This window comes from Platichthys flesus, chromosome 4 (genome assembly GCF_949316205.1).
Source record: "Platichthys flesus chromosome 4, fPlaFle2.1, whole genome shotgun sequence".
NCBI lineage: Eukaryota > Metazoa > Chordata > Actinopteri > Pleuronectiformes > Pleuronectidae > Platichthys > Platichthys flesus.
In genome coordinates this window covers 10426854-10445208 of record NC_084948.1, presented here as the reverse complement: position 1 = coordinate 10445208, position 18355 = coordinate 10426854, and the positions used below count along the sequence as shown (strand labels likewise).

The following is an 18355-nucleotide window of genomic DNA, read 5'->3' as shown; positions in this document are numbered from 1 at the left end:
GAGCTGTAACACTGAACCAATACAATCAAGTGGCAGAACACTGAGCTGGAAGATGCTAAAAAGCCCCTAAATTCTAAATTTGTAGCAAATTATGAATTTGCGAAATATTTATCAGAACTTTTACAATATCTAACTGAACCACTCATTCATTGAAGGGGCTGACCAGCACACAGATCTTCACTGTGTCATCGAGTTTGTGCAGTGACTGTCAGGATGTGTCAAGCACAGTTTTCTGATGTGAAACAACCTCTCTCCACGACTCATTCAGCTAAAGAGAAGGACTTGAATATAATATTTACCATTGAGTGCCTCTATTCATCACAATAACAAGCCTTGCATTAGAGCCCTTTAAACATCCAGTGTCATCCCTACAATCATATGCCAGATTTTTTCTGTCCTCAAGTTTTATTTGGTCTCAGTTAGTTCACACCGACTAAAACCTAAATCTGCTGTGACGTTGTGCGGAGGACAGTGTGGTCGGTGAGGACATTGGCTCGACCGTGCAATCGTCCCTGTCGTCATAAAATACAATGGTGGCTTACGGCACAGGCTAACTCTGCGCGCAGCGTCTGGTCAGAGAGCAATCAGCCCTCTTTGCCTGCCAGTCCTGCAGAGATGATGTCATTGTTGTGCTGGCCGTGATGTCCCCTCACACCCCCTTGCTGTTGAATAATGAAGAGCTGAGCTGAAGAGCGGAAAGGGGAGGGTGGGGAGTGAAGCTGCTCAGTTCCGCTATAACAAACAAGATAAATTTGTAGCAAATTAAGAATTTGCGAAATATTTATCAGAACTTTTACAATATCTAACTGAACCACTCATTCATTGAAGGGGCTGACCATCGCCTGAGAGCAGTTAGAGTATTATGAACGTAGGAACACGTTTTGTGCTCCATAAAAGTAATTAAAATGATATATATTTAATTTGGTCTGTGATATTAAAGACAAAACGGAACATGACACAGTGATATTGTTGCACCAGTACAGATGATCTTGTTTGAACGGTGGAGACATTGTTATTAAATATAGAAAAGAATAAAAATCTATCTTAGATGAGAATCCCTCCTTCATGAGATATGTTGCATCAGCTGTGGTATGGACTCCTCAAATTTAGCTGCCATGCTTGTATTTGGAGCCATTACCAAAAACTGCTAATATCACGGGCTGATAGAGTGTGAGGTGGAGTCTCATCTGTGCTCTAACACTTTGATGGTCTGCATGTCTTTCACTGGCACCTATCTAATACATTGTTAACAGATAGGCTGTGTAGATAGGCTCACCTTTGGCTGCTGGGCAAAACCCACAATATTCCCAAATAGGAGATGTTGCCTTTCTCTTTGCAACTACTTTCCTCCATGTGCTGTAAGTTACCCTCCCCCCCCCCCCTTGCAAATGTCCCATAATGCCTTGTGTATGACTGAGTAATTTAAGTTACCTGTTTTATGTAATTTTTAGTATTTGTAATATGTCGGAACATGTTTATGATGATAGTTCTAAAACTCTCATTTTTGTGCTGCTAGTTTTACATACATTTATATAGTCATCTCATATACTCTGGGGTAGCTAACACTGCTTTCATAAATGTTGACTGATCCCTGGCTATCAGCAATCTCCAATAGCAAGATGTAATGATTAGAAATTAGCAATTGCGCAAGCCTAGTTGGATCCCAGAGTCGCATATTCCGGATGCCAATGTGTCCTTGGGCAAGATACTTAACCCCAAATTGCCCCTGATGGCTGAGCCAGTAGTGTATAAGTGATGTCTGATAGAGAAAAGACTGCACCTAGATGCACTCCACGATTGTGTGTGGTAAAACTGTACTCTTAAGTGCTATTTGCGGAAGACCTTGATTGATTTGCAATTGTCTCCAAATCCCTTTGGTGTTAAAACCAGTCATTGAGCTCAAGTCCTACATGCTATAAAGTTTGGGTGATTCATTGTTGAAAGTCATCACAATACAAAGCCTGGTAGCCACGCCCCCTCCCCCCATAGCCTTTAAACACAAGACTCTTGTCCTACAGGGATGTTATGCCAGTTAAACGGCCAAGATGAATCAACAAACCAATGATCTGATGGTCAAAGTCAAATCAAGGGACCTGAATGCATCAATGAATTTCTCTCAAGATGTTTTTTGTTTCCTGAAACCACAAAACTTGCCCTAGAAATGTTTAAATAACTAAATTCTACTGGTTGAAGATGACTTTCAAATAATAAATAAACAGAATAATTGAACCACTCGTTCAACAAATTTCACCTGTATTCCAATAAGCCTGCATCATGCCTTTAAATCACCATCCCATGGCAATTATTGTGCTTTGTGAATATTTAACACCTCAAAAACGGTTTGACGGGGCTTTAAACTCTACCGTAAATAATAAATATACATTACTGAGGCATGCATAACCAATGAAGATGCTTTTTTAAGTGTTGTCGGGAAGCAAACTGAAACCCACAGAGCTAGACAAGTCCGGCAGCTTTTTATTTGGATACAAGCCCAAATAAGGAATGCAGCCAGTTTCTCTGCAGCATGTAATGGCTTGTTAGTGAAAAGCAAAGCCTGACACAAATTAGCATGGAAAGGGACAACGTTTGCCATTCAAAGTGATTGAAGGTAGTAATGTGTTTGCTGGTAAACCATATCCAGAGCATGAAAGGCCCCGATGGCATGGTTGATTGATGCTCTGGGAAATTAGTGTCAAGTGCAGGGTTGGGACAGACCTCAGGCCTAAAAGGGGACATATTATGCCCATTTTACCACAAGTTGATATCGCTCCTTGGGGTCTTAATGAAATGTCTAACATATTTTGGTCAAATACCACAAGGATCATTTAAAACAGCACCCCTTTTACCCTGTCTAAAACACCCCTCCTCAGATGACCTGTTTTGAGTTCCTGTTCCTTTAAAAGCTATGACTACTTATAGGCAACTGTGGAAGGTTTTTACTGCAGCAACTATTTCATCTTTTGTCACTTTTTAGATTTCATAATATTCATGAACTGTATCTTTCCAACCTCTTGTCAGTTAGTAGGTCCTTCCAGCCCAATATATTATCCTTTAATTTTTTGTATATGAACAGTATATTAACATTAAATCCTGCAAACTGTTTATTTAAGTTAAACAAATTGTGCTGTTTTCCTATAGCCCTCAAATTACTAAATCCTTATTTTTTCTGAGTGACCTGAGTCTGAAAGTGTGAATTTCTGAACCGTTGCTTAGATGATGCTCTGACTGTATTAAACTGAAGTGTGAGGGTATTGAAATGCATACGTAAGTCTTAGATGTGCTACTTTATTCAACTTTCTGTTTGAATTTTGTAGGTAAGTATGAGAAGATCCCTTTTTCTCAATTGAGCCCATGCTCCCCAAAATGTCTGTGCACGTCCCTGCTGAGTATTCAAAAAGAGTTGGGCTTACCAGACCTCTGGAGCTCAGTCCTCCTCCTTGCTTCAGACTCTAGGCTACATTAGCACAGCATATCAGAATATCTGGCAACACTGTCTTAGGCTAAGATGTGCGTTGTGGTTGGAGGCTCCAGGATCTGAAAAGGAAGACAATATGTGGAATAAAAACAAGGATATATCTGGTTTCTTTCTTTAGAAAAAATTTACATTCAGAGCCTGACAGCGTTAGTAGTAGTACAATGCTAAATGTGTGCAGTGCTCTTTAAGTAACCAGTATGTATTGTCAGTCCAAACTCTGTAATAAACTTCTGACATTAGTCTTGTTGATTGTGACAGTGTTGGGCAACAACCTGCTCTCAGAGATCTTTACTTTATAAAACTAATAATTATTTATTAGTTAACCTAAATTCTTGGTAAAATCGTGGAACTCAGCTCAGTCTCATCCAAATTATTTGATTAATAATTAAAATAAATGGAAGCTGTAGTAAATTAGGTTTGAATATAGTTTAAAATATATTACAACCAAATCTATATCCCTAATTAAATAATAACACCTCTAAACAAATCTCTCTTTACTAACTCTGAGGCTCCAATGTTGAAATGTACATGTGAGAGAGAAAGTGGGCCAGAGCTTTCTCGACTATTCTTTCTTTCCTGTCTTTTCTATTTCTCCTGACTTGTTTATGAGTTTATCATCAGTTGATGAACATGGCGAGATTAACTTCACATAAAAATGTGGCCAGTGGTAATATAAGAGAACTTGATCCTGTGGTCTTTGTTCTGCAGGAGGTCATGGGGAACAGCACAGGGATTGAAATCATTTAGTGTACCTGTGGGTTTTATTTATAGAGTAAGTTTATGGGAATGAATGTTAGATATATTGTGTTAGATATAAAAACAGATATGGATCCTCAATAGATTACGTTTATAAAGAGCTCTTCTTGAATTAATGACCACTCAGTGCTTTACATGACGGATCACATTCACATAGTGTCTCTGTGTCTAGCACTCGGTCGATCAGTCAAGCATCTCATTCATATGCTGCAGTTTTGTGGCTTGGTGTTACGCTGAAGGACACTTTGGCATCAGGACTGGACAAGCGAGGAATTTAACCATCTCTCCACCGCCTGAGCCAAACTGCTTCTGCACACAGAGCTGTTCACCTGTTTATAGTTGAGTCAAGCTCCACTCAGTTCAAAGAACCGTGAACTGGAGAATCAGTTGTTGTTGCCATTGTTGTGAACATGTGATGAACTACGTCAATACTTTGACGAGTCTCAGCTGCCAGAGCACTGGCAGCAGGATTTCATGGTACACAAATGCTCCTCATCATGGTCCTGATGTGGATTGGACCTTGTTTCTTCTGCCTCCATTTTGAGCCACTACTTACTCGTGAACAGAGCAGTGACTTGCAATGAATGGATTCTCGCAGCTGCAATATGCTGCATCCTGGCAAATAGAAAGCACCTCCACAGTCATCATCATTGTCTTAGATTCATCCGTGATGGTCTGCAGGGCAGCTGGCGCTTGGTCACATCGCCAATGAAGCCTAAAATGAAGAGATTTACTGTTTCAACACCTTGGCCTGACAGACAACCCTGGCTTTTACTGAGGCAGCCCTGAGGGAGACAAAGGAGGCGGAGCACTGGGCTGATCACTGAAGCAAGAGCAGGTTGTTTATCAGTGAAGCTGGCTGCATGACTGCAAATCTGTCATTCCTTTGTTGGAAGTCCTGTAGGAAAAGGTAAAATGTGGGTCTTGTTGGCAACATACAGTCAAATCATGCAATGCTGCTGGCTTGTTGTTTTCTGGCAACGTCTTCAACACCATGCTAGAGGAAAAAGCCACTCATATCGTCAATATCATATTTCTTGTAGTGGAGTTGTAATAATGTTTGTAGTCTAACCCTTAAATGAATAGTTCACACAAAAATAAGAATTCACTCATTATCTGCTCACTGCCAGGCCGATGGAGGGGTGGATGAAATGTTTCAGTCCACAAAACACTTCTGGAGTTTCAGGGGTGAACAGTGTAATAGCAAGGTAGCAGCCGAATCAAATAAAACTGAAGATATAATTGGTTTAGCTTCAGACAGTAGAATGGAAATGACCTAGTTTGGAGTCGAATATGAATGTCGGGTCTTGCAGATACTTTGATGACTCCACATGACCCTAAAAGTCCATCAGAAGTGGCTAAGCTAGTGGACGTTAGCATTTCTGACGGTACCTGAATGCACCTTTTTGGAAGATATCTGCAGACATTAATGCTTTAAAACTTGGTGTAAATGACCTAGTTTTTACTTGAATATGAATGTCGGGCCTGGTGGACACTTGGATGACACCACACAAGCAGTATGGAGGCATGTTGTGTTTTTTTTCTGTAGTTTTTTTACGTCTGAAAATAAACCCGTAATATCTTTAGTTGTATTGGAATCTGCTGCTACACTGTTAACCCTGATACTCACCCACCCCTCCATCAGAATAGTGGTGAGGAAATAGTGAGTGAATTAGCATTTATGGTTAAACTATTCCTTTAATGATTGCCTACATTTGTATGTTTTGTTGTTGTATTTGGTTTGGGATTTTTGAGGATGGATATATTTACGAGTATGTCTGTTCATCAGTGTATTTCTCCTTTTCAGGTGACTCCTCAATACTGGTACAGAATGGAAAAATCCAAACCTTGTTTTATTAAAACAGGCTCAGCAGTTCTTACCAATCTACCAGCAGCTATTCTTAACGGCTGAAATGTCTCAGAATGAATATTTTATTTAACTCAGTTTCCAAACGCCCCACATTGCCAACATTTTAGTGCAGTCATCCACATCATTGTTGTGATAGTGGAAGTTACAAAGCAGAATCGGGTCGGATGTGTCTGATCACAGCTGACAGGGGTAGCAAAGATACTTGTTGTTTACTCCGCTGGTAGGAAAGTGCAGAAAAGGGCTTTGAAGCCAAAAAGAGAGAGAAGAAGAGTCCTTTTACAGGCCTGCCTCTCGGAGAACCATCAATAAAAGATAATGCAAGGAAGGCAGTGTGGAGATGAGATGGCAACGCGGTGACAATGAAAAAGATGAAATGGCCCATTTCTTCTCATTGATCCATGAAGAGATGGGAGGGAGATGAGAGTGTGTGTCAGAGCAAGCTGCGGCATTAGCCACTATATACGTACATGGAATTATATACATGAAATGTCCCCATGTGCATATCCACATAGTGATGGAGCTTGATCAGCCCGATGTTTATATGGTTTGGTTGTTTTCTGACTACATCTTTTATGGTCAGCTAATAAAATTAGCATAAAATGACTGAAACATTGAATCGATCCTTCCGCAAGTATTGTTTGTGTAGCTCATTTTTCTATTTGTCATAGAGCTCCATTGTTGTCCACAGACTATTAAAACATCTACGAGCCTCACTATTGCACTGGGTGACATTCATTTTGATATCTTGTACATACAAACGCACACAATCTCCTCCAGTTTGCTATGGATCACATTAACTGATTCATAAAAAAAAGGAAACAATGTGTCTGTGATATGTTTTAAATGGTAAATTGAATGCATTGACTGCATTTCAGTGGCGCTTTTCTAGTCTTATCGACCAATCAAAGGGCTTTACAATACAAGTCACATTCACCAGTTCACGCACACATTCAAACACCGTTTCTATACACATTCAATCTTTTCAGTGTCCTCCCCACCGATCTTCCGGCTAGTGGATGACCTGCGCTTACTCCCGAGCCATAAAGCCGCAAAATGATTTGCATTGTCAGTTAGAGGTAGTGGACTTGGCACTGAATACCATAAATGGGAAAAAAACTAGTGTTTCCATTGGTGAATATAAGATAACACCAGCATTATCCTTTAAAACTGTGAATATAGTAGTTGCAATGTAATTGAGCCACGACATTCAAAGACTCTTCTTCACTTTCAGTCTCTGTAATGCGGCTTCAAAGCGAGCCTGTGTAGCATTTACTTGCTGAGGCTATGAAGTGGCAAATGTGGTTTATTGTTGAACACATAAACATAGTGTAAGTAGAGAATGACATTTTCCTCCAAAAGCTAGACCACATCAAAAATATATTTGCCAGTAAAATCTATGGAATTGTTTTATTTTATTTTTAATTTAATTTTCTCTTCTGCAAAGGAAGATGGTGTTATTTCTTCTTTCAGATATTCCCTGATAGCCTTTGCACAACTAATACATTTGATTTAGTCCTAAAAGGATGAATCCATTAAATCCTTAATTTTCTGCTATCTTTTGACATTTTGTCTTTGATATTTTAGCCAGTTAGCAATGGTTAAAAATGACCACTTTCAATTTAACAATTATTATTTGTTATCATGATTGTAGTTTTGTATGTTTATAATGTTTACAGATAAATAATGTAGAAGGTATGAATGCACTCATGTTTATACATTTAAAATACAAAATATTTTTTTGGTTTTATTTGTTTTCTATCTATTCATAATTATATAATATATATAGTTATAATTATATTATCATATGGTTTTGATAACATCTTAAGAACAACCGTCAGTTTTCTATGAAGCAAATTAATCTCACATTGATTGGAAGAGAGTTGTGTGCAGTGTTTCCAATCTTGCCTTTTCCCTGACATGCATATTCACTTCCACCTGTTTATGTCCTGCAGGCCAACCTGAATGACTCCCATAACCAGATGGTGGTCCACTGGGCTGGAGAGAAGAGCAACGTCATTGTTGCCTTGGCCCGAGACAGCGCTGGAGCCACAGGGACCAGAACCAGCTCTGTAATTACCCAATGCAAAAAACAGAAACAAGTTCAAACTAGCGTGCTCATGTCTCAAACATACAATGGCTACAGCCTCACGTACAGTTCATGCTCTCTCATTGATCTAAAACTATCTTTATAACATAATCTTAGTAAACAACAAACTCAGCAGAGTGGTCTAAATTGTTTTTCCTGTTGCTGATGATGTTATGATTGTTGAGCATCTGCTCTACACTGTATGAGCATTTCACAGAAAAGTAGACTGTAGATGATGAGCGGCTGTTTCCTCCTATTTCCTCCCTCCCCCATCTGAGCTGCTGCGTACTTCCCTTAACTTAAAATAGGCACTGAAATGGTTTCACTATAGTGTTTTTCTAAGTTCAAATTTAGTATTAATTACTTTGGAAGCAGTCATTTTGTTTGATAAAACATTTTCAAGTAGTAAAGGTTTACTTTCCATGTTTAAGGTTTTTTAAACATTTTTCCTGCTAATTTAGCAAATGTTTGATTACCAGGGATCAATCATACTAGGTCATCAAGCCAGAATAACACTAAATAGACCATTTCGGATTTAAGGCCAATATGTGTCAAACATAACATCCAACTAATGGACTGGATCATGTGTGATCTCGCTTTGAATTTAATCAGACCATAAAGACATCATTTTTATTTTAAATTCAAAGGATATTTCATTTAGACCTTGTCTCACACATATATAGAAATAACTTTATCTTTAAAAGCCAAAATGTTGACAACATTTGACATTTAAATGTTAAATAGTCTCCTCAGAAATTAAGGAAAAGCTTCAGCATGTTTACTCACAGATGAGTGGGATGATTTCACATTTCAAAGAGAGCTATAATGTGTGTTTGTTTGTCCACAAGAAGTAATAGAATAATTTATTTTTCAGTTCTGTACAAGTCAACGACTTTAGGGAATTTCTTCAAAGTTTTTATCAGCTCTCTCTTCGACTCAAAGATTAACTGATTAGATTTCAGTGGTCGAAAGTCAAAGTGATCTCATGAGTCTGGAAACTGCGCTGGATGGCGGAAGCATAAAACCACAGGGCTGTAATTCTAGTTACTCATTATCTAAAATCACCATGTTGCTGTAAAAAACAAATTGTTCTGATCTAATCTATATGCTGAAATATAGATCCATGGGTAATTTACAGATACATTTTTTTACTGTGCCTTTCATTGTACTCGAGGTCACCTTACAGCACACGATATTCCGTATTAAAACATGGCATCACCAACACTGCCAGCATCAGGGATAAAACATCTGTAAGTGTAGGTGCTGATCACTTCCTGTCTCCATTATCTCCAGGTGTACTTGTCCTATGATTACGGGACCACTTTCACGCTAGTTTCAGACAAGTTCCAGCTCTCAGGGCCCAAGTTCAAGGAGGGCAGCAAGCAGGTCATCTCCCAGTTCTGCCACAGTCCTGCAGACAACAGGAGGGTAAGTCACAGCCTGGGACCAATGGCTACGACAATCAAAAAAAGCCAGAAGAAAATACAGGCTTCATGATTTATCTCCATATCAGAAGTAGTATCCATCTTTACTAACACACCTGAAAACACATATGCTTTGATGTTTCTTTAGAATCCTACAGTGATGATACTGAATTTACTTTTTATCTAAACAAATTTAAGTCTGTTTGTTAAGCCTTTAATTCCTAACATATTTTCCATGGTTCATTGAAAGTAAGTGGATTTGAGAGAAAAGAAAACCAAGGTAATTTGAAAATACATAAACAGGCAAGAGTTATTGAAATTGCTAAATGTAGGTTTTCAATTTAAGCAAATTGAGTTAAATTTATGTTTTATATATATTTTCTACATATTTATATATTCTTTATTTTACCTTTGTATTCTGCTTGTGTTTCATTATGGGAAATGCAGGATCCAGTGTCTCTACAGAAGTACCCATAGCAAGGACTATAGGTCTCTCTCTTTTTCTAATCTGTGTTTTCTGTTGTGAGCTGCACAACATGATGGAAAGTTAAACTGAAATACTGGACCATCCCTCTAAAGACCATAAATAACAGTAATGCTACCCTACGTCTTTTTTAATTTCCCATTGGTCTATGGGGATTCTGCCTTTACTCAGTGAAGCTGCCCTGTGCCCTGATTATGCATCATTGAGCGGTTACACAGCACAGTAAAGCCAGCTGAGAGAAGTGGGATTAGCCCACTGCAATTACCTAATCAAACTTTGTAATGAGACTGGGGAATAATACACTCTTTGTGTAAGAATCTCTTATATTTTATAGAATATTTTTGTCAAATGAGTTTAGAAATGACAGCACACATTATTTCTGTCTGAAATTTCTCATGACTTGTCTGTGTGTGTGTGTGTGTGTTTGTGTGTGTGCCTGTGTGTGTTTTCTTCGTCTTCAGTACCTTTTCGTAGACTCCACCAACAACTACCTCTGGAACACGTTTGACTTCTGTAAGAGTGTCCAGGGCTTCTCCCTGCCCTTCAAACCAACAGACCTGCTGCTCCACAGCAGAAGATCGAACCTGGTGTTGGCCTACGACAGCTCCCACCCAAACAAACAGGTAAAGACAGTTTCTGTCTTCTCATCTTGGTATTATTTATAGGTCCACTTGTCTTTGTGCTTTTCAATGTATTTTTGTAGATAGCTAGATTTGCATTAACAAACCACTATTACAAAACAAATACCTATATTTATTTATGTCGGAATAAGTTATGATTTTAAGATGTATTCTGCTCCTCCTGAGCTGCTATTGAATTTTTCAGCACTGTTTGATTAAGTGCTTTGTGTTGAGTCAATGGTAACCAGGAAAAGAGATGATTGGCTACTTAAATTTTTTGCATGTAAGCTGTTTTGGTTTCATTGTCGAGTTCAAGCAAAAAAGTGCCAAATGGCTCGCCAGTGTTCTTGTCAAAAGTGAAAGAGCCAAAGCAAGGAATGAGCTTGACCTACATTTTAACATTGCACCCTCCCCTTCTTCTTTTTCACTTCTTCACCCTCTCTCCCTTCCTTTCCCTGCAGCTGTGGAAATCGGACGACTTTGGGGAGACATGGGTGTTGATCCAAGAGCATGTGAAGGCCTACTTTTGGTAAGAGAACCCCTGATCACAGAGGTGCTGTGCAGACCTGGTATTAAGATCCATCTCAGATGATGCGATCACGAGAGGACAACTCTCAGTTCATCAGCTCACACCTGGTATTAGAATGTGTCCCCAGTGAACGCTTGTGATCCAACCTCACATTTTGCTCATATAAAAATCAACATGACTGCATGACTCACAGACTGTCTGTCTTTTAGGATGGGGAAGTAAATGGGTTCATTATTTGCTGTAAAGAGAAACCAATTGATGTTTTTAATTTGATGCCCTCACACAATAAGATTTATATGAGGAAATGGATTGTAAATCGTCTCCGTAAACCACTTCCAAAATTATCTTTACCGTGACTATATTATTTAGCAGTGTGCAATGTTGTTGCAACAAAGACACTGTCAGGGTTACAACTGGTTTGTGTTTTAACCACAATTCTAAGACTAAATTAAAGTTTTAATTATTAATCTCCTTTCCATGAGCCCCTGAGGAGCAAAAACCTTCCAACTTTTACTCAGTTGGTGCACAGCAACTTTCAGCGACACCTCTTCAAATTGCCTTCTCGACACTTTGCCCCAGGAGTTCATGGGGGAATAAATTATACTTTTGAAAATGTCACACATTGCAGATGGAGTCATGCAATGTTTAATTGGCTACATATATTCACCAAACAGCGTGACAGTGACCTAGCAGCTTCAATCACGATTAAATGTTGTATTTTTTATGAAACACAACACGACTCACTGCTGTCAGACTGAGTTTGATTGGGTCTCTGTGGGAGAGATCTGAATTCAGCATAAACAGACCACTAGTATTTGCCTCTGAACCAGAGAAAATATCGACCCTGTAGTGAATTAAAATTGTTTTAGATTTAATAGAGCTGCATAGTCTGATTTAACCTCATTTGCTAAAAGCCAAAGGATAGCTTATAGGACTACAAGTAGATCCTCTGCAAACAGAAAATGAAATCAATGACTGCCTTTCCCCATTCCCCATCAAATGCTTCAGCACTCTGCCTCTGTTACTTTAGATTCAAATGAAAGCAGTCGCGTTACAGTCCTGCAGACTCAGAAAAACAAGTGCTCAGGGGAAAATGAGGATACGGCACTGGGCAACCGCATCACACTGCTCAGATGTGTGTTGATAAGTTTATTTAGTATTCAGATGAATAAATGTCTCCCACCTCTGGTCTCTGCATGTGCGAGTGGAGCTGCAGGTCAGTAGTCTCATGGAGCTTCAGATCTAACAAAATGACTGATTGCTCTGCGAACAACCTTTTGTCACTAATGAAAACACAGACACACAATCTACCTGGACACACCAACCTTCACACCCCTTCATTTTCATTTTACTGTGGAATTGGGCACCTGAATATCATTTGAATAGAGTGGATCCAACTCCTTTTTTATTTTAGAAGAAGTGTTGTTAGCCATTTAAAACGGCACAACAAATTGTATTCACAGCATACTCTGGACTGAAACTGCAGTAAATAGAAGACATTTAATAAAAGCAAAATGTGCAACAAAAAATTTGAATTTATAAAATATGTACGCGTAATTGTTCTGAAAAAGTCTCACATCAGACGCAGGAAAAACAGCCATTATCTGAAATAGTTGAAAGGAATATTTGTTACTGGACAGTAACAAGTAAGTATCACCCCCTCAAGAAATATATGTATTTAGAATAGTATGCTACTATCCACAATCCTGCTAAATAACAGAAAAAATTCAGATGAAAAGCTAACCTCATTGCCGGAGGTTCTGTCTGCTGATCAAGAGGTTGAACGGTTGTTGATGTCAAAGCAATGAAAGTAGTTTATGTGTAACCACTGAGGGCAGCTACGGTGACTATGTGCCTTGTCTTCAATGCTTTACTGTAATCTGTGATTCAGCTGATGTGCACTTCTACCAATATGCAACAAGATGTTGGGGCCACAGCATCGACCTTGTGTGGATTGCACCAACAATGATTGTTGTAAGCAAACCACATAAAAAAAAAGAAAATTAGAAATCAATGTTGAAAGGGTAAATATGTTACCAAGAACTAATGTGTGGAAGCGTTTTGGATTATCATGAATGGATAATTAGTAATTCTTTATTAACCTAGATGTAAATATTGTATTTATTTCTATGTAATAGTACATGGGAGGTCACAAACTTTTAGCCTACAAATTAACTTGACTCTTGGCAGCTCAGTGTAATGAGGGGGATATATTTCCTACAAAACCTTTTCAGTAAAACACTGAACGAATGACAGACAAGAGGCGGAAGGGTGTTTAAGAGGCGTTTAAAAAGGGGCACAGATGAATTCAAAGGAAGGGACAGACTGGGAATAGCTCTCCAAGCACTCTCCGCCCAGACAGTGTCCATCAGCTGAACAGGGCTCTTTGAGAGAATGCCACAGAGGCAGGGCCGGGCAAAGACACTGCTCTCTCTGTTCGCCTCTCAAGACTCTGGAGGAAAACACACTGATTTGGAAGGCAGAAGAAGCCGTAAATCTACTTCATTCATTCTTGTCCGATTTTCTGCACCGTGTCTTTTGAGCAACCCCACTCATAAATAGTTTGACTATGCTGTTTGTCAAGGTTGACCAATGACAGATATTTTCAGTTTGATAATCAAGTTGCAGGTCATAGTCGCAGACATTTGTTTTCTTGCAATTTGCCTATTTCTGGAGCAGAAGATGACAAGTACACTTCGTCAGTGTGAAAAACTTCTGAAACAGCTCAGTGAAGGCCAGAAATATTCAGTTCTTTTAGGTGCTGTATTTAAAGTGGTGTCAGGAGTTCTTGAAGGTTCAAGCTGGAACGATAATTTGTTGTTGAGCAGCCTGTTTCTAATAGTTAATCTCAAACACCTGATTTTATCTTCTGGTCCAAATACTGCAGGTCAAATGACTGAAAATGCCACCTCTGACATTGATGTGACGTGATTCACTAAAAAAAAGATGTCTCACTCTGCTGTTTTTTTTTTAACTGTGAAACACCTGTGGTTGTACAATGTTGGTTGAGTGTGATGTGTATTCTCTCACAACTTAGACAAGTATGGACAACAGCGTGCAGAGAGCACATGACCGACAGTAGCTCAGTTGAATGAGAAACAGCTGAAGAACTGCCTTTGCTACTTTAAAGCATAGGCTGTGATTATTGGCATGGCAGTGGATCTTTTTTTGCATGTCTGAACTCACACCTGCAGCAGATGTTGCAGCAGGATGCTGCCCTTTAGAATATAAACAGTTAAAATGTATCAACTTCTCTGTCTTCTCAGTTTTGGATGCAAAAGCAATGTGTTCAGTCCATTCAGTCTGCCTTGCTCACTTTGAGCTCAGCCAGCTACCCTTAGGAAATATTATACATTTTAAAATGGATATTTTCTTTTGAATAACTTGGAAGATCAGAGTACTATTGTGACTGACTGAAACTAGCGTGTTCCCTGTGTGTAGCTCACTAGCGGCAGTAGTCTTTGAAGGTGTTTAAAGAACATCAACTAGAAATATTGTATGGCTAGATGAATGAATATATTTGCACATGCAGTATAAATTATGAAATAAATCTTGCTTGATTATGGTCGCACAAAATCAATTAAGGCGACAGAATTAAGTGATAACATCACAGCAGCTTTTTGGTGATGGGAGATAAAGTGCTGGCCCATGAAGAGAGAGACAGAAGAGGATTTCCTGTTGTGTTTTGGTGGTTTGCATGGATTGAGGCGGGGTTGTTGACATTTTTATGTAGGCCTACTTGCACTCCATTAAGTATCCACTAAAAACATTGTTTTTGGAAGGTAGCAAATGCATTTTCATAGAAATATGCAAACAAAAAACAAAAATGGCTGTGTTTCAAGAAGAGTTGGCAGACAAACATCTTTTACCTCCCTCATCTGCCCTTGCTTTTGTAATGCCTCTTCTAACATACTTCCCATCTTCCCTCTGTTACCCTTTCTCTTCCTCCCTTCTCCCACCATCCCAGGGGTGTGGAACCGTATGACCCCTCCACCACAGTGCTGGTCCAGAGACACGAGCCCCAGGGAGTCTCCACTATTCTCAGCAGCACCGACTTCTTCCAAAGTGAACAGAATCGCAGAGTGATCCTGGAGCAGGTGGACAGCTTCCAGCTCCGAGACAAGTACATGTTCGCCACCACCACCCGGGTAAGAGAGAGAGAGAGACGTAATTTGTTGGTAAATATATATGAAAAGTGCATAGTATATTTTATCTTGATTAAAATCAGTATGATGTTTACAAAGAATGTTTTGAGCATATAAAAGTATATGACCTCAACATTACAACAATCTTAATTATAGGATAACATTCTACTTATGAGCTTGATGCTAATAATTTGTGATTTATCATCTAAAATCTGATGGATTTACCAAGTTAGGAACCATTGCATAGACACAGATACCTGTTCTTACTGTGAGTGTCTGGCAGCTCTTGCTATTATTGGAGACAGAGGTGTTGGGCAGATGGCTACAGTGTCATTAATAACATTTACTAAATGTTATTTAATGACATAGAATATGAAGTTGAAAGTCAGGTAATACTGCTCAGTAACCATATACATTTAAACTATCAATACATTTGCAAAGGGAAGTATGGTCCTGCTGCTAAAATAAACTCCAAAATGATTATACATGAAAAGAGAGTGTTTGTACATGAGAATCATTTGTAGTTTAGGAACTGTAAACGTCCGTGTAGTTCTTCCTGAGAATGGCTGGCACGGTTGAACAGCGTTCACTGTTACAGATTGAAAGTATTTTGATCAGGCCGGCCCACGAATCCTTGGCAGTACTTCTGAGTAAAAGCAAAACAACTGAACTGGGAAATGAAATGATAAAGCTGGAAAGTATTGGTGGTAGGAGCTGGAGCAAATTAAAAGGCCTGGGTATTCTTTTATATTTTCTTTGTGTTGTCACTCCTTATTTCTCTGTATTGTTACAGAGCAGTTTTCCGTTGGTTAGATGGAATTGTTTTGCACTAAAAACCCTATTTAATCTGCACCGGCTATGAGAAATGTAATGCAGCATCTTAAACAAGGCCTTTCCTGCTGATCCTACTGTGCACCTGCATGCATTCTTAAAAGCCGACATTGTATTACAGCAAAGTGAAGCACTTTACTGAGTAGCCACTTTCACACTTCAGCATATTCTGCTGAGTGTAACAGATGTTAGATCAATATTTGGCTGGAGGCAACTTGAAACACTGTATGTTTGTCGTGGTTAGTCAGTGTTTGGGTAGTGGAAGCCTCATTTAGGAAACTGACAAATGGAGCCAAGGGTGAATATGATTAGGATCTCACCTCCTCCCTTGTTAAACATGCTGCTCTGGAAAGAAATGCTTTCCTCCTTGATGCATGTTGGCTTTGAAGTGGGTTGACAGCAGCCTGTGGCCGTCAGCAAGCAGTTGTTTGTTAAGAGACTTCAGCAGGGAAGGATTTGCCTGGTCCCATAATTCAAATCAGATGTTCGATCATCAACCTTTCATGAAGTTGTGATTCAAATTAGTAATGACATCAGAGTACTGTATCAGGTGTCACTGCTATTATTAAGTAAATCCATTTGAATACTGCTTGTGCACTTTCAACTAGTTACATGATCTGAATATGCTGAGGAAGCTGTGCTATGTGGCCGGTTGATGGCAAGTGACATGGGTTGAGAAAGATCGTGATCTAACTGTGTCATCTGCAAGTGCATGAACTGTGCAATGGAAGTTACAGTGAACACAACAAGTAGGCAGTGTACCACAGGGTAGATATAACTATATAGAACAATACAAAGCAGCCTTATCGTTCCCTATGGAGGATGTGGTAAGTTGTTATTATAACTGTTCAGTTTGTCATTACTACCATAACTATAAAGTGGAAAAAGCGGATAGTGATCACATCTGTCTGGGCCAGATAAAGGGCATTTAGCAAATTAATATTAGAATCTTTATTTATCTTTGAAATGTAATGGACATGAAATGTAACTACTTGCTGCTGTGAGAGAGCAGGAATGTACCAAGAGGCCAACAGAGCAGCGACGGTGGGGCCAAATAATGTGCTGTGCCACAGCAGTGCAGGAAGATTTCACATTGCAGGCGAATGTGCGAAGGAAGTGCCCACACTCACACACAGTGAGCTTATGTTTAGAGAGCAGGCAGGGATGGACTCAATTGGAAGAGAGTATAAATATATTACAGCACGCAGAAGTAGGCTGCAACAGTTAAAATGTATTTTTGCACAAGTGGCACAATGCACAAGGGTTCTATATTACAGTAATCAAAAAATTTGAGATGATTTGTACAGAGATTGTTGTGTCCCACTCATTTTCATCTTAGGTGCTAGTTTCTCTAAATTAGGGGACTGTCGTTTTGTGATGATTTGCATCATCAAACCTGTTCTCAGTGTTGGAGCAAAACTCTGTTCATTGTTTGACCAAATAATCCTTGCAAAGTCCACTTACTATCTTCTCTCTATTGGACATTTTTCACAGATGATTTCCTCAAAATTTAATTTGACTCTTCATACAAATCTTAGTTGATCCAAAATCTCCCTTATCACAAGACAGATAGAAGCTCTGTGCTATATTAAATCCCAAAGTGTGCAGATGAGAGAACAAACCTGGAATTAGCCTGTGACCTACTACAGATGATGAGATAGGCTCAGAGGACCAGAGGGCAAAGTGAAGCTACCAACACACGTCTGACTTGGTGGTCTGGGTTTTCTCTCACTTGTCTTTGCTCTGTAATGTACATTACTAAGCATCTCATCAGTGCTCCATGTACTGAAAGAAGTCAGCAGGGAGCACTAAACATGAATGATAGTAACCAGATCAACTCAGAGACTGTAATGTAGACTTAGCAGATATCAGGGGTGGATTCAGGGACCCAAAGATGAAAGATGGTTGTTGATGAGTGCTCACGTTTACAGTAAGTCGTAAAGTAGTTCTTTGCTGTGGTCTTTTTTTTTCTTCCTTTTCTTTCATCAACCTAGAAAAACATGTTGCACTGAAACTGTCACAGCTTCCTGTTGTGTTACAGGTGATGGCAGTAATAGTTACATAGAAAAATTAAATGTATTGCTTATGAAGGTTCTTCTTTCTAGGCTTATCTCAAGTCTACCAAAAAAAAAAAT

The 18355-nt window shown here is 39.1% G+C and overlaps 1 protein-coding gene across 2 annotated transcripts in view; it reads left to right on the top strand.

Annotated features, from left to right (window-relative positions):
- Positions 1 to 18355, top strand: part of sorl1 (sortilin-related receptor, L(DLR class) A repeats containing) — a 65802-nt gene that overhangs the window by 4544 nt on the left and 42903 nt on the right. For both annotated transcript variants that reach the window (XM_062385895.1, XM_062385894.1), the window contains exons 2-6: positions 8054 to 8170; positions 9481 to 9615; positions 10557 to 10718; positions 11177 to 11244; positions 15212 to 15392. In XM_062385895.1, the coding sequence (XP_062241879.1) occupies positions 8054 to 8170; positions 9481 to 9615; positions 10557 to 10718; positions 11177 to 11244; positions 15212 to 15392 (663 nt within the window). The remainder of the gene's footprint in view (positions 1 to 8053; positions 8171 to 9480; positions 9616 to 10556; positions 10719 to 11176; positions 11245 to 15211; positions 15393 to 18355) is intronic.